Source organism: Eublepharis macularius, chromosome 1 (genome assembly GCF_028583425.1).
Source record: "Eublepharis macularius isolate TG4126 chromosome 1, MPM_Emac_v1.0, whole genome shotgun sequence".
NCBI lineage: Eukaryota > Metazoa > Chordata > Lepidosauria > Squamata > Eublepharidae > Eublepharis > Eublepharis macularius.
The window spans coordinates 27,552,705-27,568,668 of NC_072790.1; the positions used below are offsets into that span (position 1 = coordinate 27,552,705).

The following is a 15,964-nucleotide window of genomic DNA, read 5'->3' on the forward strand; positions in this document are numbered from 1 at the left end:
TTCCAGTTGACCCAAAGTGACATCATTGTGCAGTCCAGGGAGCGTGCGCGCACTTTGCGCACATGCATGTGGTACCAGTGGCTGGAGATCTCCCTGAATTACAACTGGTCTCCAGGCCACAGAGATCAGTTCACCTGAAGAAAATGGCTACTTTGGGGGGTGGACTGTATGGAATTATGCCATGCCAAGGTCCTTTCCCTCCCCAAACCCCACTTTCTCCAGGTTTCACCCCCCAGATCTCCAGGAATTTCCCAACTTGAAGCTGGCAACCCTATTATAACGGTAACGGGACAAATACCTGCAGAATGTGTGTGCAGCATTTCATACGTTGCTTTTTGTGCATTTATTTCTACCCACATCACTTAAGTATGTCTAATTTACTAACTGAAAAGAGTCATTGTTTCGTTTGAGGGCTCCTCATTCACAACTAGAATTGTGTTGGGATCCTAAGCCAACATGTGGGGATGTTAGTTCTGTTTAAACTAACGGCACTGGCTTCCATTTAACTTATACCTTATTTAAAATGCTGTTTTAATTTTTAAACATTTGGAAGTTTGCCATTTTAGGGACCCTACTTGAGTGGCAAGGCAGCGCAGAAATGTTTTACATAAACAAAATAAATATTTAAGATTGTGCTGCAAGCTTCAAAAAGAAATACTGGGCATATAACCACAAGCAAAGCAAGGCTTCACTGGTTTTTATCTGAAAAAAATGTTACAATTACATGTCAAGTTGCTAAATTCTGTGCGCTGATTCTTAAACTACGGGAGTTGCATTTTTAAAATTCGTGATTCTTTTTTAATTGTATCTTTTCTTTGACCAATTTGTATGCTGGTCTTAGGACCGTAATAAAAGTGATGAACTGATGATGATAGGCAAAATAAATATTTAAGGTTGTGCTGCCAGTAGCAAGCTGCAAAAAGAAATACGGATGAGGGAGTTTTTCATTCTTACTCTGGCCCCGCTATAAATTTTTGATCCTTTCTAGAGGTTCTAATCAATATCAGGGTCCCGTTAAAGATTAGCCTGTGTACTTCCTTTGATCATGAGACATCAATCTAGGCCTGTGTTTAAAAAACAGGTCTAGTGCATAAACCATTTCAAAACTGTAGTTTTAAAATTAAAAGTGCAGGAAGATAGCGTACGTGCTCTTCAAAGAGCACCAGTATCCAGCCCTTACAAATTGCATATTTTTCCCTTCTTCCAGTCAATTCAGAATTCAAGCACAGAAAAAACTGTGAAGGTGCATAAAGAGGAAGAAGAAAGTGCCAAACTGAAGCCATCTGAAATTAAAAAGGTGTGATGTTGACATGACTTGAGTCACTCGCAACAGGAGCCTAATACTGGCCGCTGTTCAGAATAATGTTTTGTCTGTACATGTAAGATAAGACCAATACAAGAGACGCTACGGGCTTCCCCATTTTATCCAAGTAATGAAACATCTTAAGATACATGACCTCCGTGAACACACTTCCCCTGCCACTGATAAAAGGACAAAACTTTTAAAACTGCTTTTCCTGCTGCAACCACTAGAAGGAGGTAGAGATCTTCTAGAAACTGGATTGGATCTAACTAACCCTTTCACTGTTCTACCCAACTTTCCACCTTACTACAGTCCTCATCCCACATGCTTTTTGTCCATACAGATTCCAAGAGCCACAGCATAGGTTTTTACGTAGTCAGAGGAGACCACCTCCTCCCTTTTTCACTGGAGAAAAGCCAGTTATATCCACCGCCACCCCTTGGCTACCTTTCACGAGTCACTTTTTCAAGTGACCTACCCAAGCACTCCCTTAGTTTCTTTTTTCTTTGGGTGCTGGGCAGTTTCCTAGGAGTCAAGCATCTTTTGTTTATATGTCCAGCTGGCGCCAGCAATTCTTGGAAAGTCTTTTTCTGTCCTCCGAAAGAACAGGTGCTAGCTCAAATCCTGCAGCAACTTCTGCCAGAGGGGTTAGGGAGGCCTTTGCCTTTAGAACTGCAGCTTGATGAGCTACTGTTGCTTGGTGGTTCGAGGCTGATGCATGAACTGAGAAGTTTCTGAATCGGATCCAGTTCTGCCGTGAACTCAGTGGAGTGGCTTTAGAAAGTCGTTCTTGGGGAGGAGCCATGAACCAGTGGTAGAACACGTACTTTGCATGCAGACGATCCGGGGAGTCTTCAATAAAGAATCACAAGCGACTGGCATTAAGAAAGAGACTTTTTTGCTTGAGACCTTAGAAAGCTGCTGTCAGCCAGAACAGACAATAGGTACACAGACTAATCATCCGTCTTGGCACAAGGCAGTTTTGTATGTCCATGAAGAATTCCATGGTTGTAGCAGAGGCAGTTAATGGCAAACAACTTCTGTTAGTTTCTTGCCTTGGACCCCCATGGAGTCGCTGTAAGTGGCCTGTGACTTGACAGCACTTTATAAACACACACACACATTTATGTATCTTCTCCCCTTGGCATACATCTGAGTTGGTTTGGGATAGGGTGAGATTCTTAAGCTGCAGAAAGCCTGCAAAGCAGAAAGCCCATACATTGAAAAGGAAAAAAAATAGCTTTTATGTTAAAGTTACATGTTGCAAAAAAAAAAAAAGTCTAATAAATAAATGTCTATTTACAGCAAGGGAGGAAGAAAGTATAAATGTATCATCGGCCACTAAATCTCAACTTTGCTCTAGGTGCAAATGAAGGTTATAGAATTAAGTTACTTTTATGTCATGGATGTAAGTTGAATAGGTTCAAACCCCCAACTAGTAGCTTTTCATGGAATTTCTTGTGCTTTCTCCCAATTTTCCACTTCTTTTTCAAACAAGGCTTTCTTTATCAAATCCAAAGACACGTGTGTAGAGAACACACCTTTTCTGTCCCCAAGTCAGTCATCTATGCATCAGTGCACTTTCCTCAAGAGTGGTTGGGTTTCCTGCTGGCATCCAACTTGGAAAAACGGGTTTCCTAGTACCTCGTCCAGCCCCGAGAGGCCATTCCAGTATCTGAACATATACAGATCGCAAAATAAAAAGTTTCCCTTGCTTTTAATTAAGGGATTTTTTAAAAAATCATCCTGTCGTCTTTTTTTTTTTTTTTTTTTGGCCTGATAAATGTTTAAAACCTGTTTGCTGCTGCTTCATGTTTTATGTTGTTTTACACTCTGGTTGTGTTTTTGATGCTGGGCTTTAATAACTTTTATGGTGTTAAGCTGCCTTGAGCAGGTTCCCTGGAGTGGCAGCATAGAAATTTTCCAAATAAATCAATTGCATTTAACTATTCGTTGAAGCAGTCATTGAATATGAGTTAGAATTGATATACTGTTGCAGCGAGTGGGTAAATGGAATTGATGATTTCATGTGGATGAATAAATACTTGTATGAACTCTGAAATAAGGCTGGTTTGCTGCTATATGGTCCATAAAAGGAGCACTTCAAATAGCCATTCTTCTGTAAAGTATTGAGCAGCTTCCTAAGCTTAACTAGAAGCTAAATGCCAGCTGCCCAACAGGGTTTCACTGGCATCGGTGAACAAATTTGTATCACCTGCAACTCTTCCTGTATTTGCATAGTGCGCTTTTCTGGTAACCACATTTTCCCTCTGGCAGCCATCCATATTTACTTCAACACGCCTGTCTTCATCACCAAACTCTGTGATACTCAGCGGTTGTGCTGCAGAACCAAAACTTAAACGAGATACAGATGAAGGGGAAAAATCTTCTGTAGAAGAGCTCAAGGCTCAGATTTTTGAGCTTTTGACTCTTGTAGAAACACTGAAAAAAGAACACGGGTAAGTTCTACTCCCTTCTTCTTACTCGAGCTTTGAATGGTGATTGGTGCATTATACCTTTAAGAGACGGGCAGCGGGGCAGGAACAAGCTGTGTGAGTTAACATCTTCATATGAAAGCACTATGATCAAAATGTTAACATAGCTCCAGTTTGAATTGTGTTTATTCTGCCTTTTTAGTTGCTTTTTAATCATATTGGCTGAGAGCCACATTTGAGTGCTTCAGCTCCTTTCTGCAGTGGGAGCTGCGCCAACAGCTTCAATGCTGGGACACGGTGCATTATTTAGATGATTTTTTGTCCATGGGTCCGGCTGGCACTGCCCAATATGCCAGGCTGCTGGCTGGTTTCGTGGCTCTTGCCAATTTACTGCACGTAATACTGCTTTCTGGACATTCGTAAACTAGAAAATGAGTCGTGACAGCAGAATTTCTTTGTGTTTGTACATAATAAATGTATATCTGGGCTTGTTCACAGCTGTTCACATGTATAAAGAAAATGGGTGAAGAGGCTATAAGCTATCCCTTGATATCTCTGATTCCCCCTGGGAGGAGGAGGGAATCGGAGGCCAACCTCTGATTTCCCTCTAAGACAATTCCAGAAGTAAAGTTTATCTAAATTTCATACGGCTTTTCTTTTTTCCTTTAGGTCCAAATGTAGCTTGTAGCTGGATTATCTTTCTTCCTGTAAGGGACTAACATTGTAACATGAAAATATTAACTAGGTCTGCCTTTAATTTTTAAAGGAAAGAACTGGAAAGATTGAAAAAAGACTTGGAGGAAGAAAAACATATGCGGAATAACCTAGAGGTAACATCTTAAGAGTAAGATGTGTGAAGACATAAATGGCTTTGTTTTACCTTTTCCAGTATTCTCAGCAGTTTAAAATCATGAGCTATTGTATAGTCTAGCAGTGTGAAAAGTTACATTCTCTACTTGATTATTTTGCTTACATGGAAGACTCCATATACACACACACTGAGCAAAACGGGGAAGTCGCATTTGATACCATGTATTTGTAATCTTCCATCATGGAGATCTGAAAAATAAGGTATTTTTTCCAAACTACATTCTTAACCACCCTGAGCTGCTAGCAGAGCTACCTTCTGTAGCAAAGTGAATACATTTAATTTCAAGGCAAGTTGATCTTTTGAAATTGTAAGCAGGAGTGTGGAGGATGGCACTGTGAAGGAAAGCACAGAAAAGGGCTTTCCTTTGAGCTCTGGCTTCCTGCGAATTGAATTACTCATGAAGAAGCCTTCCAGATTGGCACTTAATCAGCATGCTAGGACAGTAAATGGGTTCATGGGGCTTACGGAGTTTGCTCTCTCACCTCACACCCATGCACCAGAAACTTGAAGTCAGCCAGACTTTGAACTATCTATGCATCGGTTCCCAGGGGACAGGCTCCCCTTACGTGACCTTTTGTGATGACCTGGATTAGCCATCATCTTCTTTACTAGCAGTCTTTATGGTTGGGTGCCTGCCATGAAGACCAGGAAGGAGTTGGATCACAGACCAGGATGCCATTTCTGCAGGCCCAGGGGAAGTCCCAAACATGGCGGAACAGAATTTTATTAAGTAAAGAACAGCTGCTTCCCCAGATGCCCCAATGAGAATTGAGTGTATTCATTATCTTCAAAATGCTGAAAAGATAGCAGTAGGAAATGAGTTTAAAGAGAGACTTGCTCAGTCACCTAAGAACCAATAATATTGTGAAGGGGAGCATACCGAGCTCAGAATTTCCCAGTCATTTGTCCCATCTCTCCCCCATGTGCCATAATTCCTTACATTCACCTGAATTTAAATAGTCTCATTGCTAAGGGAACAACAAAGATCCAGTAGTGGAATGGGCTAAGTATTTTCAATGGGAGGCGAATTTGCAGAAGTCATTATCATCACAGTAATGATTAACGTTTAGGCTAAGATGCCATAGCATATGTTAAGTACTAGTGAATATCAAAACATACTTGCTTTGCAAAGTGATACATGTTAAAGGGAAAAAATTAAAAATGCAGTGGACAGAGTCATTCGTTGTTTTATTTAACGGCCTGCTGTGTATGTTATCCACAGGCGGAAATAGAAAAGCTCAAGAAAGCTGTGTTGACTACATGAAAGCGCCGTAGACTGTTCGTCCTTAACATACCAGGAACTCAGAATGAAGTTGATCTTCCTGCTTCAAACCAATGAATGCTAGCATTCCATTTTTTAAAATGAATAAATGGATATAAATCTTATATTCAGTGAGCTAATAGAAGAAAATGGATTACTTTTTTTGTTCGTTTGTTTCTTGCCAATATAGGAGAGAGGCCTTATTTCTTACTGTGCTGGAATCGCAGACCTTTATTTTCTTGGTTTGCTTGAAAATACTACTGAAATCTGTATAAAAAGGAGAGAGGGAAGGGGGTTCTTAATAAATTTTTATCGATACCTGTAGTCTAATTTTTAATAGATCTGTACTATATGGTGATGTATCTTTGCAAATTAATCTGTAAAATAGTCTATGGAAGGCAAATGGTATAGCCCTGCAGCCATTATAGTCACTACTTTTCCCACCCTGCGGAAGGGAATATGATATGTGTATATTTTTTTTAATTTTAACATTCCTATCCAGGGCTACACTGTTATGCCTGTCTGCAGTGAGAGTATTAATAATATACTTTTTTATAGTTCAGGGTGATTCTGGGAATTCGTGCTATGTGTTAGCTGAGTTGCCAAAGCAAAGCAATTTCTGCCTCCCCATCCCAACCCTAATCCATGGTAATCCTTTTAGTTTAGAAGAACATTGTCACTTGCACTATATGATTCATAAAAGGGATTTATGATGTAACCACCAAGAATGCCGCAGCAAGATGAATACTTAAAACCGTAAGGAAATCCAGGCATAATACGGAAATGATCTTATAATTCAACCAGATGTGCCTAGATTTTGCAGCACATGGCATGCAAACATTCTTGAAATTCATAATTCCTGTGCTGTTGTAATTTATAATTAAACACTGAGGACTCTTATGACTTTATTTTTTTATTAGGAATCCCGATTTCAGGTTTTTTTACAAAAAATCTTCATGTGTCAATAAAATGTCCTAGCTTCTGGTCTTCTGTATGCAACTAAATACAATCGTAAAATAAAAATGCCACTGCAAGGCTGTTACAGCATTTGACAAGTCACAGATCAGTTCCTTGTTGTGGTCTCTGCACAATCGCATGTGGGAATTGCGCAGGTGTGCATGCCAGCTGCAGAAGGTTCCGAAACTCATCAAAGTATGAGAGACTCAACTCAACTCCTTCAACAGTTTTTTCTGCCTCTGGGTCACATGAGGAAGAGAGGGTATTTCCTTTCTTCCTGGTCCTCTTTGCCACCACATGGAGAACTTCAGGTTTTGCTCACTTCAAAAAAAAAAGGGGGGGGGGAGAAAGAAATGAAAAATTATAGCATACCCCCAACTATCGTTTTCATTCTCCTATTCCACCATTGCATAAAAAGCCCTCTTAAAAATGCTCTGGGCACTGAGGGAAACTGTCCTAAAGTAGAAGGTCCCTCCCCAATACCTTGTGTCTGTTTTGGTGAAGGGAATTTCAAAGTTACTCCTCATGACCCAGTATGCAAGAAATTCCCACCTAAATCAAGAAGTAACAGAGCCTTCTGTCTAAACTTGCCCTCCTGGAAAGGGCTTTAGAAGCTAGGATTGTTGGAGACACCTCCAGTGAGGGGCTGAAAAACGCTACCTCAGAAGAAGTACTGAAGGTCCTCTTTTCCATCTTTGGAACTTGACCATCCAGAGCAAGAACTGCAAGGCAGGTATCGTCTATAGGGTGTCGTATCAGTGCCCTCTGGAACTTCCAGCAAAATAAATGCAGAACTTAACAAAACACTGAAAGAAATCCTGCAATAAGAGTGAGAGAGAAACTACTTTTTTTCCACAAGAGGAAGTTAAAGAAAGCAAAAAACACACGAGAGAATAAAGAGAATCATTCCATTTCCAAGAACACTTGTGGAATGCAGTAATGTTCACTGTCCAGTTTCCGGTGGCGAAATCAGAGAAGTCATCCCCTCAAGCCTGAAACTAGCAGATGATTTCATCTGTCCAGTTCCATTGAGCATGCAAAGAAGTTTATCCTGCAACCTTATACACGAAACGACTTGTGACAGGCTCTGCTCCCCAGAGAGGCTGTGACTGCAGCAGGGGACCTGGGTGTCATTCCTGGAAAAGAGAAGCTGGAGACCAAATTTTATTTTATATTCCCTTGAGCAAAGTTTTTTTTAAAAAACTCGTTAACAGTTGTCTTGCATGGGGCTCAGGAGAAAAGGCTGCGTGGTGGGGATCTCTTGCTGCTCTAATGCTTTATTTGTTGCGATTTTAATGGCTGTTGCTATTTTAATTGTATTTAATATTTTTAACATGTTCAGGAAAAGGAATTGGTCTTGGCAACACTCAGCATGAAAAGGAATGGATGAGTAGTTGAGCTCTGTAATTTTACAGGGGAGAAGAAAACAATTCTTGAACATGTCCAGATACATGTATTCTGTATGGAATAAAGTCTTTCCAAAAAGCATTGCTGCCCTCTTACAGGCAAAAGGACTATGAACGCGAGTGTCTGACGGAGAGCAGATAACCTCCCGCTTTTACAATATTGTTTAATGCTTTCGAATAAAGACTTTTAAGCAGCATATTTGTCTTTTTGCAGAAAACAGCAATGAAGCCAAGCTCGGAAGGGCTGGAGCACACCTCCAGGCCTTTGTGGATTTGGAGCTGTGATGTCAGTTCTGGTCCTGCAACCATTGCTGGGTGCTGTACTGAGGAAACACACCACATTGCTGCTCTTAGTGTCCAGTGAGGCCACCAGCTGCATCTCCTGTTCTGCTTCCTCTCTGGGCGCAGACACCGGCTCTGCCAGGTGGCCCAAGGGGACTGGTTTTCACAGGCCAACTCCTGAGGGAGGAAGCAGCAGCATTATGGTGCCGCCTTCTCATCCTTTTTTCCTCGCAGCTGCTTCCCAGTCAAGCTTCAGGTTCTTACAGGAGTAATTCTTTGACGGGGGAGACCTATGGCCAGAGAGGTCACATCTGGGGGAAAAAAGAGCTGACTGGAATATAACGGGCAGAGAGCGAAACTGTATTTGATCTAAGGTCACTCAGTGAATTCATAGAACCTCCGAAACTCAGAATGGTTCAGTTAAAACCCATTCTTTGATTTAAATTGCTGGTTTCTGGCATTAAATCGTATTTCCATTTCTCAACACCGTGTACAGAAATGTCCTTCTTTTTGGTTTAAAAAAACTGTGCTTTGAGCATGGAAATGTTTAGACTGAAACTAAAGGAATTTTTGCATATGGTTTTTATCCATAGCGCCCCTCACCTGAATATTTATGAAATGTGGAGCAGTATTAGCTCTGAGACTTGAAGGGACAGGAGCCAGTTACCTAAATACGGGAATCTACCATAGACATAGAATCATGGAGTTGGAAGGGGCCATACAGACCATCTAGTCCAACCCCCCTTCCCAATGCAGGATCAGCCTAAAGCATCTCTGACAAGTATTCATCCAGCCTCTTCTTGAAAACTGCCAGTGAGGGGGAGCTCATCACCTCCCTAGGCAGCTGATTCCACTTTTGAACTACTCTGACCGTGAAAAAGTTTTTCCTAATATCCAGCCGGTACCTTTGTGCATGTAATTTAAGCCCATTGTTTCGGGTCCTACCCTCTGCTGCCAACTGGAACAGCTCCTTACCCTCCTCCAAATGACAGCCTTTCAAATATTTAAAGAGAGCAATCATGTCCCCCCTCAACCTCCTCTTCTCCAAACTAAACATTCCCAAGGCCCTCAGCCTTTCCTCGTAGGGCTCAGTCTCCAGACCCCTGATCATTCTTGTCGCTCTCCTCTGCACCCTCTCGATTTTGTCCACATCCTTTTTGAATTGAGGCCTCCAGAACTGCACACAGTACTCCAGGTGCGGCCTGACCAAGGCAGTATAGAGAGGGGCTATGACCTCCTGCGATTTCGACGCTATGGCCCCTTTGATACAACCGAAGATTGAATTAGCCTTTTTTGCCACCGCATCACACTGACTGCTCATATTTAGTTTACAGTCCACTCTTACCCCAAGATCCCTTTCACATATACTACTGCCCAGAAGTGTAACCCCCATCCAGTATTTGTGCTTCCCATTTTTGTGGCCCAGATGTAATACTGTGCCCTTGTCTTTGTTGAATTGCATCCTATTCACAGCTGCCCACTTCTCCAGAGTATTCAGGTCTTGTTGAATTTTAATTCTATCTTCTTGGGTGTTTGCTACCCCTCCCAATTTGGTATCAGCAAATTTAATGAGCAGCCCTTCCACTCCTTCATCCAGATCATTGATAAAAATATTGAAAAGTACCGGGCCCAAAACTGAGCCCTGCGGCACCCCGCTGGACACCTCCCTCCAATCTGATGAAACGCTGTTGACCACCACTCTTTGAATGCGGTCCTCCAACCAGTTCCCTATCCACCGAACTGTCCTATAGTCCACCCAACTGTCCTATAGTTTTTTTATGGAGCTGTCCTACCAGCACCATAAAAAAAATCTCTGAAAGAATACGTTCACATAGCCCTAGAGATTCCCAAAATGACGTCTACTTGTCAGTTTAGAAAACTCCTCAAGTCTGTTTCATAGGCACAATCCTAGGCTCAGAGCAGGGCAGAGTCTATCCTCCAGAAGAAAGGGTGAAGGCTATGTGCGCCATGAGACAACAATTTCAAGGCAGAGTTCTCACTACATGCACAACATCTAGAAATGAATGGCCTCTGCTAAAATGATAGTCCTCTTTGCCATATTGAGGACAAGTCCTCTCCAAAAAGTGGTTTGTCAGATTTCAACTGTAACAGGAAATGAATAATTCCCAGAACATAAAATCCTTGGCTTAGTGAAGCAGCAGTGGAAGTCACTGTTGGATGCTGATCTTCCCTGGATCTTCCTAGCCAGTCCTTGGCTCCTGGAAAGATTATTCTGGGGCTATAATAAAGGGGGGGGGAAGTAATCTCCCTCTTTGGCAAGTAATCCTGACCTGGATAGCCCAGGTGAGCCTGATCTCTGAAGCTAAGCAGGGTTGGCCTTAGTAATTGGATAGGAGATCTCCAATGAAGACCAGGATTGCAGAGGTAGACAATGGCAAAGCACCTGTGTTGCCATGAAAACTCCACCAGGGGTCGCCATAAGTCAACTCTGACTTGAGAGTACTCGCCAGCACCACTTTGGCAAGTAAAGCTCTGCTTGCTAAAGGGAGTAGGATGATATTTCCCCCCCTTCCTCACTTGTAGGGCACAGCCTATGTGATTGTTTGCCTACACAGATCCCAGAATCCTAGCATCATCATTCTGAAATTCAAAAGGACTGCTCGGTGGAGGGCAATGCAGTGAAAATCTGTGTTTACCTCCTAAACTCTGATCCTGTGTCAAGCCAACCAGGGCATTGACTGCTACACTCTTGAAGTGCCATGTTGGCCCGGACAGCATTGATTCACCATTTTACTGTCCCTGTCCTGTTCTCACTTGTTGCCAGAAGTAGAAGATCTCAGTAAAAAGGCTTTTGGTTCCACCACAATAGGAAGACTTCATTTGCTTAGAAGGAATCCTTAAAAGGTATGATGGATATGTATCCACCTTCCAGTCCTCTGTGTCTTCAATGGAGCTTTTGACTAGTTCTACCCACATTAATCTCAGAGCTCTTCTAGACTCTGGACTCATGTTCTCTGTGGTTGCTCCCCAAAACCAGCATTTTTTATTGTTGACATCTGCACACAACAACTAATGAATTACGTGCTTCGAGACATGCTTGGAACGATGTATTTCAAAACTATGTTGGACAAAGTGGTCTTGGGCTGCACAGTTGCCCAAAGTTGTCTGATCCATGTTAACTAGGAGAGTAGGGCCAGCCTAGTTCCCTCAACCTGCTGATGAAAGCCAACTTTATGCAGCTTAGACATCAAACAAATTTTATTTTCAAAGAAATAAAGAATTTGGAAGACCGTTGTCCTTTGATCTGCTCGGAACGGATGCAGAGCTTCCGAGCAATCTGTATCTCTTTGGATCTGATCATTACGTTACAAGCTCTTAAGATTTGGTGTCTCCCACACATTTGTGTTCCACCAAGTGCTCCAAAAGGGGGGATTCCAGCAGAGGAAATGGATGAACTTAAGAGTGTGGTCTTCTGCCTCTTTCCAGATATTGACATCTAGGCATTGATCATTGTGAAGACAGAACTTGGTAAAGGGGCACTAGGTATGCTTTAAAGCCCAGAGCCCACATCCATCGTCCACTCGGTAAGTGAATGTGCGTATCTCCAGTGTGGGATTGTGCAGAGGCCACAGCGATGAAACCAGGGTTGTGCTTCCGTAACTGGTATTCATTAAGCGGTGATCTATGCAATCCCTCACCCCTTCTTTCTACCTTGCCATAAGCTGGCCTAGCACTATTGCTTGGGAATTCTCTCGGTGGTCCAGGAGGACTGAGAAGAAAGGGTGTGCCTGTCGCTTCTCATGTGGCCCAGATGCAGAAAAAACAACTGAAAGGGGCAGAGGGGAGTACCTTGCCAATGGCCTCTGGAATTTTCTGTGGCTGACCCATGTATGCACAATACCCTCATGAGACACACGCATGGATGACCACTCACTGAATTCCATTGGCTGGTAAGCGCAACCCTGTTGTCTTATATAAATATGTGAGTATTATATACACAGTAGTATTGCAACAGGCTTCAGCTATCAAGAGGATTTTTCTAAGGAAACAATAGAACTTCTTTTGGAGGTATTACATTCAGTGAAAATAGTGATTCTCCACCCCACCCCAATTTATTTCCTGTGGAGGAAAAAAAAGGTAAAGGCTATGCAAGCACCGAGCCATCACTGACCCATGGGGAACATCGTGTCATGATGTTTTCTTGGCAGACTTTTTGTTACGGGGTGGTTTACCATTGCCTTCCCCAGTAATCTACACTTTACCCCCAGGTAACTGGGTACTCATTTTACCGACCTCGGACGGATGGGAGGCTGAGTCAACCTTCATCTGGCTACCTGAACCCAGCTTCCACCAGGATCGAACCCAGGTCGTGAACAGAGCTTGGGCTGCAGTACTGCCGCTTACCACTCTGCGCCACGGGCCTCCATTTTCCTGTGGAGGAACACACTTAAAATGTGTAGGTCACTGAAGCTGTGCAGTAAAGCCAAAGCTTACTATATAACTTCCGTTATCATGTCCCTTCTTCATTGCTATTATTAGAGAATATAGAGGGGGAGAGCAATATATTGAGAGTGCTTTTTAGGTTGGCCAAATTAAAACAGAATGAATTCCTAGGTTTGTGCATCAGACGTTTTGGTATATATCTCTCGGTCCAATCTCAGCAGAATATAAATGGCAATACTTGCTTGCCCCACTTTCCTCCCTGTGTTTGATGAGAATGCTGACAGGTTACTTGTTTGCAGGTCTGGATCTCATTTTTTCTGCATCGGTAGCAGATGCAGTAGATCTGGATAAAATCTAGAACTTGTGAAATGAAACTTAAGGGCATGTAGTAAATCATGACCCTTGAGTTTATTTGTCCATAACCTTGCAAATCTAACAAGTTGGTTCCGTAATGTTTAACTGCTGTTGCCAATTTACATTTTTAGTCATCTCAGTAATAAATGAATGTATCTCCAGGTTATTAATCTATTGCGCAGATTCATCCTTTTTGTAAACTAATCTGATACTAATTATTTAAATAGTCAACTGCATCAAAAGTAAAGAGAAAAGCCTCTGTATATGCTATCTGGGATGAGTAAGGAACACAATTTTTCTTTGATGCTGACTAGTCAAAGTATTACCTCTTCACCTTAAGCCTGATTATGCAAAACAACAAGGTTACGAAAAGTTATTGATAAGCTGTTGGAAGACAATACGGTCTGCCTCTTAAGTGTATAGCACACGAATAGAAGACAATCAGTTAAAGGTATGATTATTTAATGGCCTTTTTTTGCTATAGCAATAAAATGACCAAGTGCAATGACCTGATTTGATTTTTTTAAATAAACTTCTGAAAGTCGCTGCTATGAATATTTTTAGCGATAAGAAGGTCTCCCTAACAATGTCTTACATTCATATTTTGTAATGGAAAGTGGGAAGCAGTATGCAGACATTCCAAAATAAAAAAAACACCATCACAAATAAAACATATATAATGCATAGATGCTGTTGATGTGTTTTTTGTTCAGATAGGGTCATGCCGCTGGGATGAAAATGAAATCCTGCCTTCAAATCACAGCTGACTTCTGGTGCCCCCTGCTGGGGTTTTCATGGCTAGAGACTAACAGAGGTGGGCTTGCCGTTGCCGGCTCGTGCAACCCTGGTCTTCGTTGGAGGTCCCCCATCCAATTACTAACCAAGGCTGACCCTGCTTAGCTTCTGAGATCTGATGAGATCAGGCTATCCACAGAACATTATTTCATTGCCCATAGCGCAGAACCTAAAACTAAAAATGGAATTTAATCTAATTTCCAATTAGTGATAACTACAAAAATACAGTGTGACCTGTGATGTTGAAGCTGCTTATTCACCAGAAATGTGATATATTAACATTTTTCTGATGTTCCTGCCAGTTCCTACTTCTGGTATTTATTTCGAGAATTATACCCTGCTTTTCTCCACAGTGGGGACAAACCAACAACATTCTCCCTTCAGTTTACCTTCACAACAACAACCCTGTGAGGTACATTAGTCTGAGAGAATATGACTGGCCCAACATGACCCAGTGAACATTGTGGTGGAGCAGGGATTCAAACCCAGGTCTCCCAGATCCTAGTCTGACCATTAATCCACCCTGCCTGTTTCTGCAATATGTTAAATGGCCAACTTCACTCCAGTGATCTTAGAGATGCTAAATGCAGTGTCATTTTAACGATGCTCCTTAACCAGCAGTCGGTTGATTTCCACAGCCGCCACCCGTCTGGGCTGCTTTGCACATTTTAATTTGAAGATAGGAACATACAATAGTAAAATAATTCTGTTATTTGAAAGAATGATTAAAAATATCAGCTAAACTGACAAGAAGACCTGGGAACAGTAATGCTCCAGAAAATAAACGTTATTTTAGGTTGTGAAGAGGAAATTAAGACACTGCTTCTGAATTGGAGTCTTGATTCGTAAGGATTCGTTGAACACCCTCTTCCTGTCATGGAATGGCTTCCTTCCGGTTCTGAAGGAAAGCCTTGCTTCGATATACGCCCTCTAGATCCTTGTCTAGATACAAGGAGCACCAGTTCAGAATGACTGACATTCATGGAGCGAGTAGGGAGACAATTCCCTCTTGAAATTGGTTGGAAAGATGGCATGAATATATAAGCCTCATTTCTCTGTGTTCATGGTTCTGATCCAAATAGGACCCACGAATGCTGAGGAAATGAGTTCCCAGGGAGGAAATCACAATTTGCATTGATTAAAAGTCCTTCTGGGGGAGTAGACACAACCCAAATGGCCTTGTAATGTGTAGTGAGGTCTCCATCCTTGACACTCAAAGCATTGCAAGTCCACGATGTGCAACTTCTCCCATATGAACCTACCCATCCATTACGGTCATCTACAGAGGCTCTGCTTTCAGTGCTCCCACCATCTGAGATAAGGTGGGTGGCAACCTAACAAAGGCCTTCTCAGTTGTGGCACCCGAGCTTCCCAGAATGATTCGTCTGTCTCCCTCTACTGTTGTCTTCTGCCATCTCCTGAAGACCTTTCTGTTTGGTGTACCCCCAATAATTGTTGTTTGCTCTTGTCTGTTGTGCTTTGTGTATTTGTACGTTTATATGTTTTTACTGAATTGTTTTATTTTATATATATATTATTGGAAATGCTGTTTTAATGTCAAAAGTGTTTTCATGTTTGCTGCCTTGGGGAGGAGCCCGTTTGGGTGGAAAGACGGCATAGAAATGTTTTAAATAAAATAATAAAATACCCATTTAACCCTGCCCCGTTACAAAACTCAACAATACGGCAGTTATCATTGACAGCCAGTTTGGTGTAGTAGTTAAGAGCGGCGGGACTCTAATCTGGAGAACCGGGTTTGATTCCCCACCCCTCCACATGAAGCCAGCTGGGTGACCTTGGGTCAGTCACAGCTCTCTCAGAGCTCTCTCAGCCCCACCTATCTCACAGGGTGTTTGTTGTGGGGATAATAACATCCTTTGTAAACTGCTCTGAGTG

The 15,964-nt window shown here is 42.1% G+C and overlaps 1 protein-coding gene across 2 annotated transcripts in view; it reads left to right on the plus strand.

Annotated features, from left to right (window-relative positions):
• The window catches only part of CD2AP (CD2 associated protein), a 96,643-nt gene extending 82,684 nt beyond the window's left edge, over positions 1-13,959 (plus strand). For both annotated transcript variants that reach the window (XM_054998650.1, XM_054998573.1), the window contains 4 exons: positions 1,208-1,297; positions 3,581-3,762; positions 4,505-4,568; positions 5,832-13,959. In XM_054998650.1, the coding sequence (XP_054854625.1) occupies positions 1,208-1,297; positions 3,581-3,762; positions 4,505-4,568; positions 5,832-5,873 (378 nt within the window). In that variant the 3' untranslated portion in view covers positions 5,874-13,959. The remainder of the gene's footprint in view (positions 1-1,207; positions 1,298-3,580; positions 3,763-4,504; positions 4,569-5,831) is intronic.
• The last annotated feature ends 2,005 nt before the right edge of the window (positions 13,960-15,964 follow it).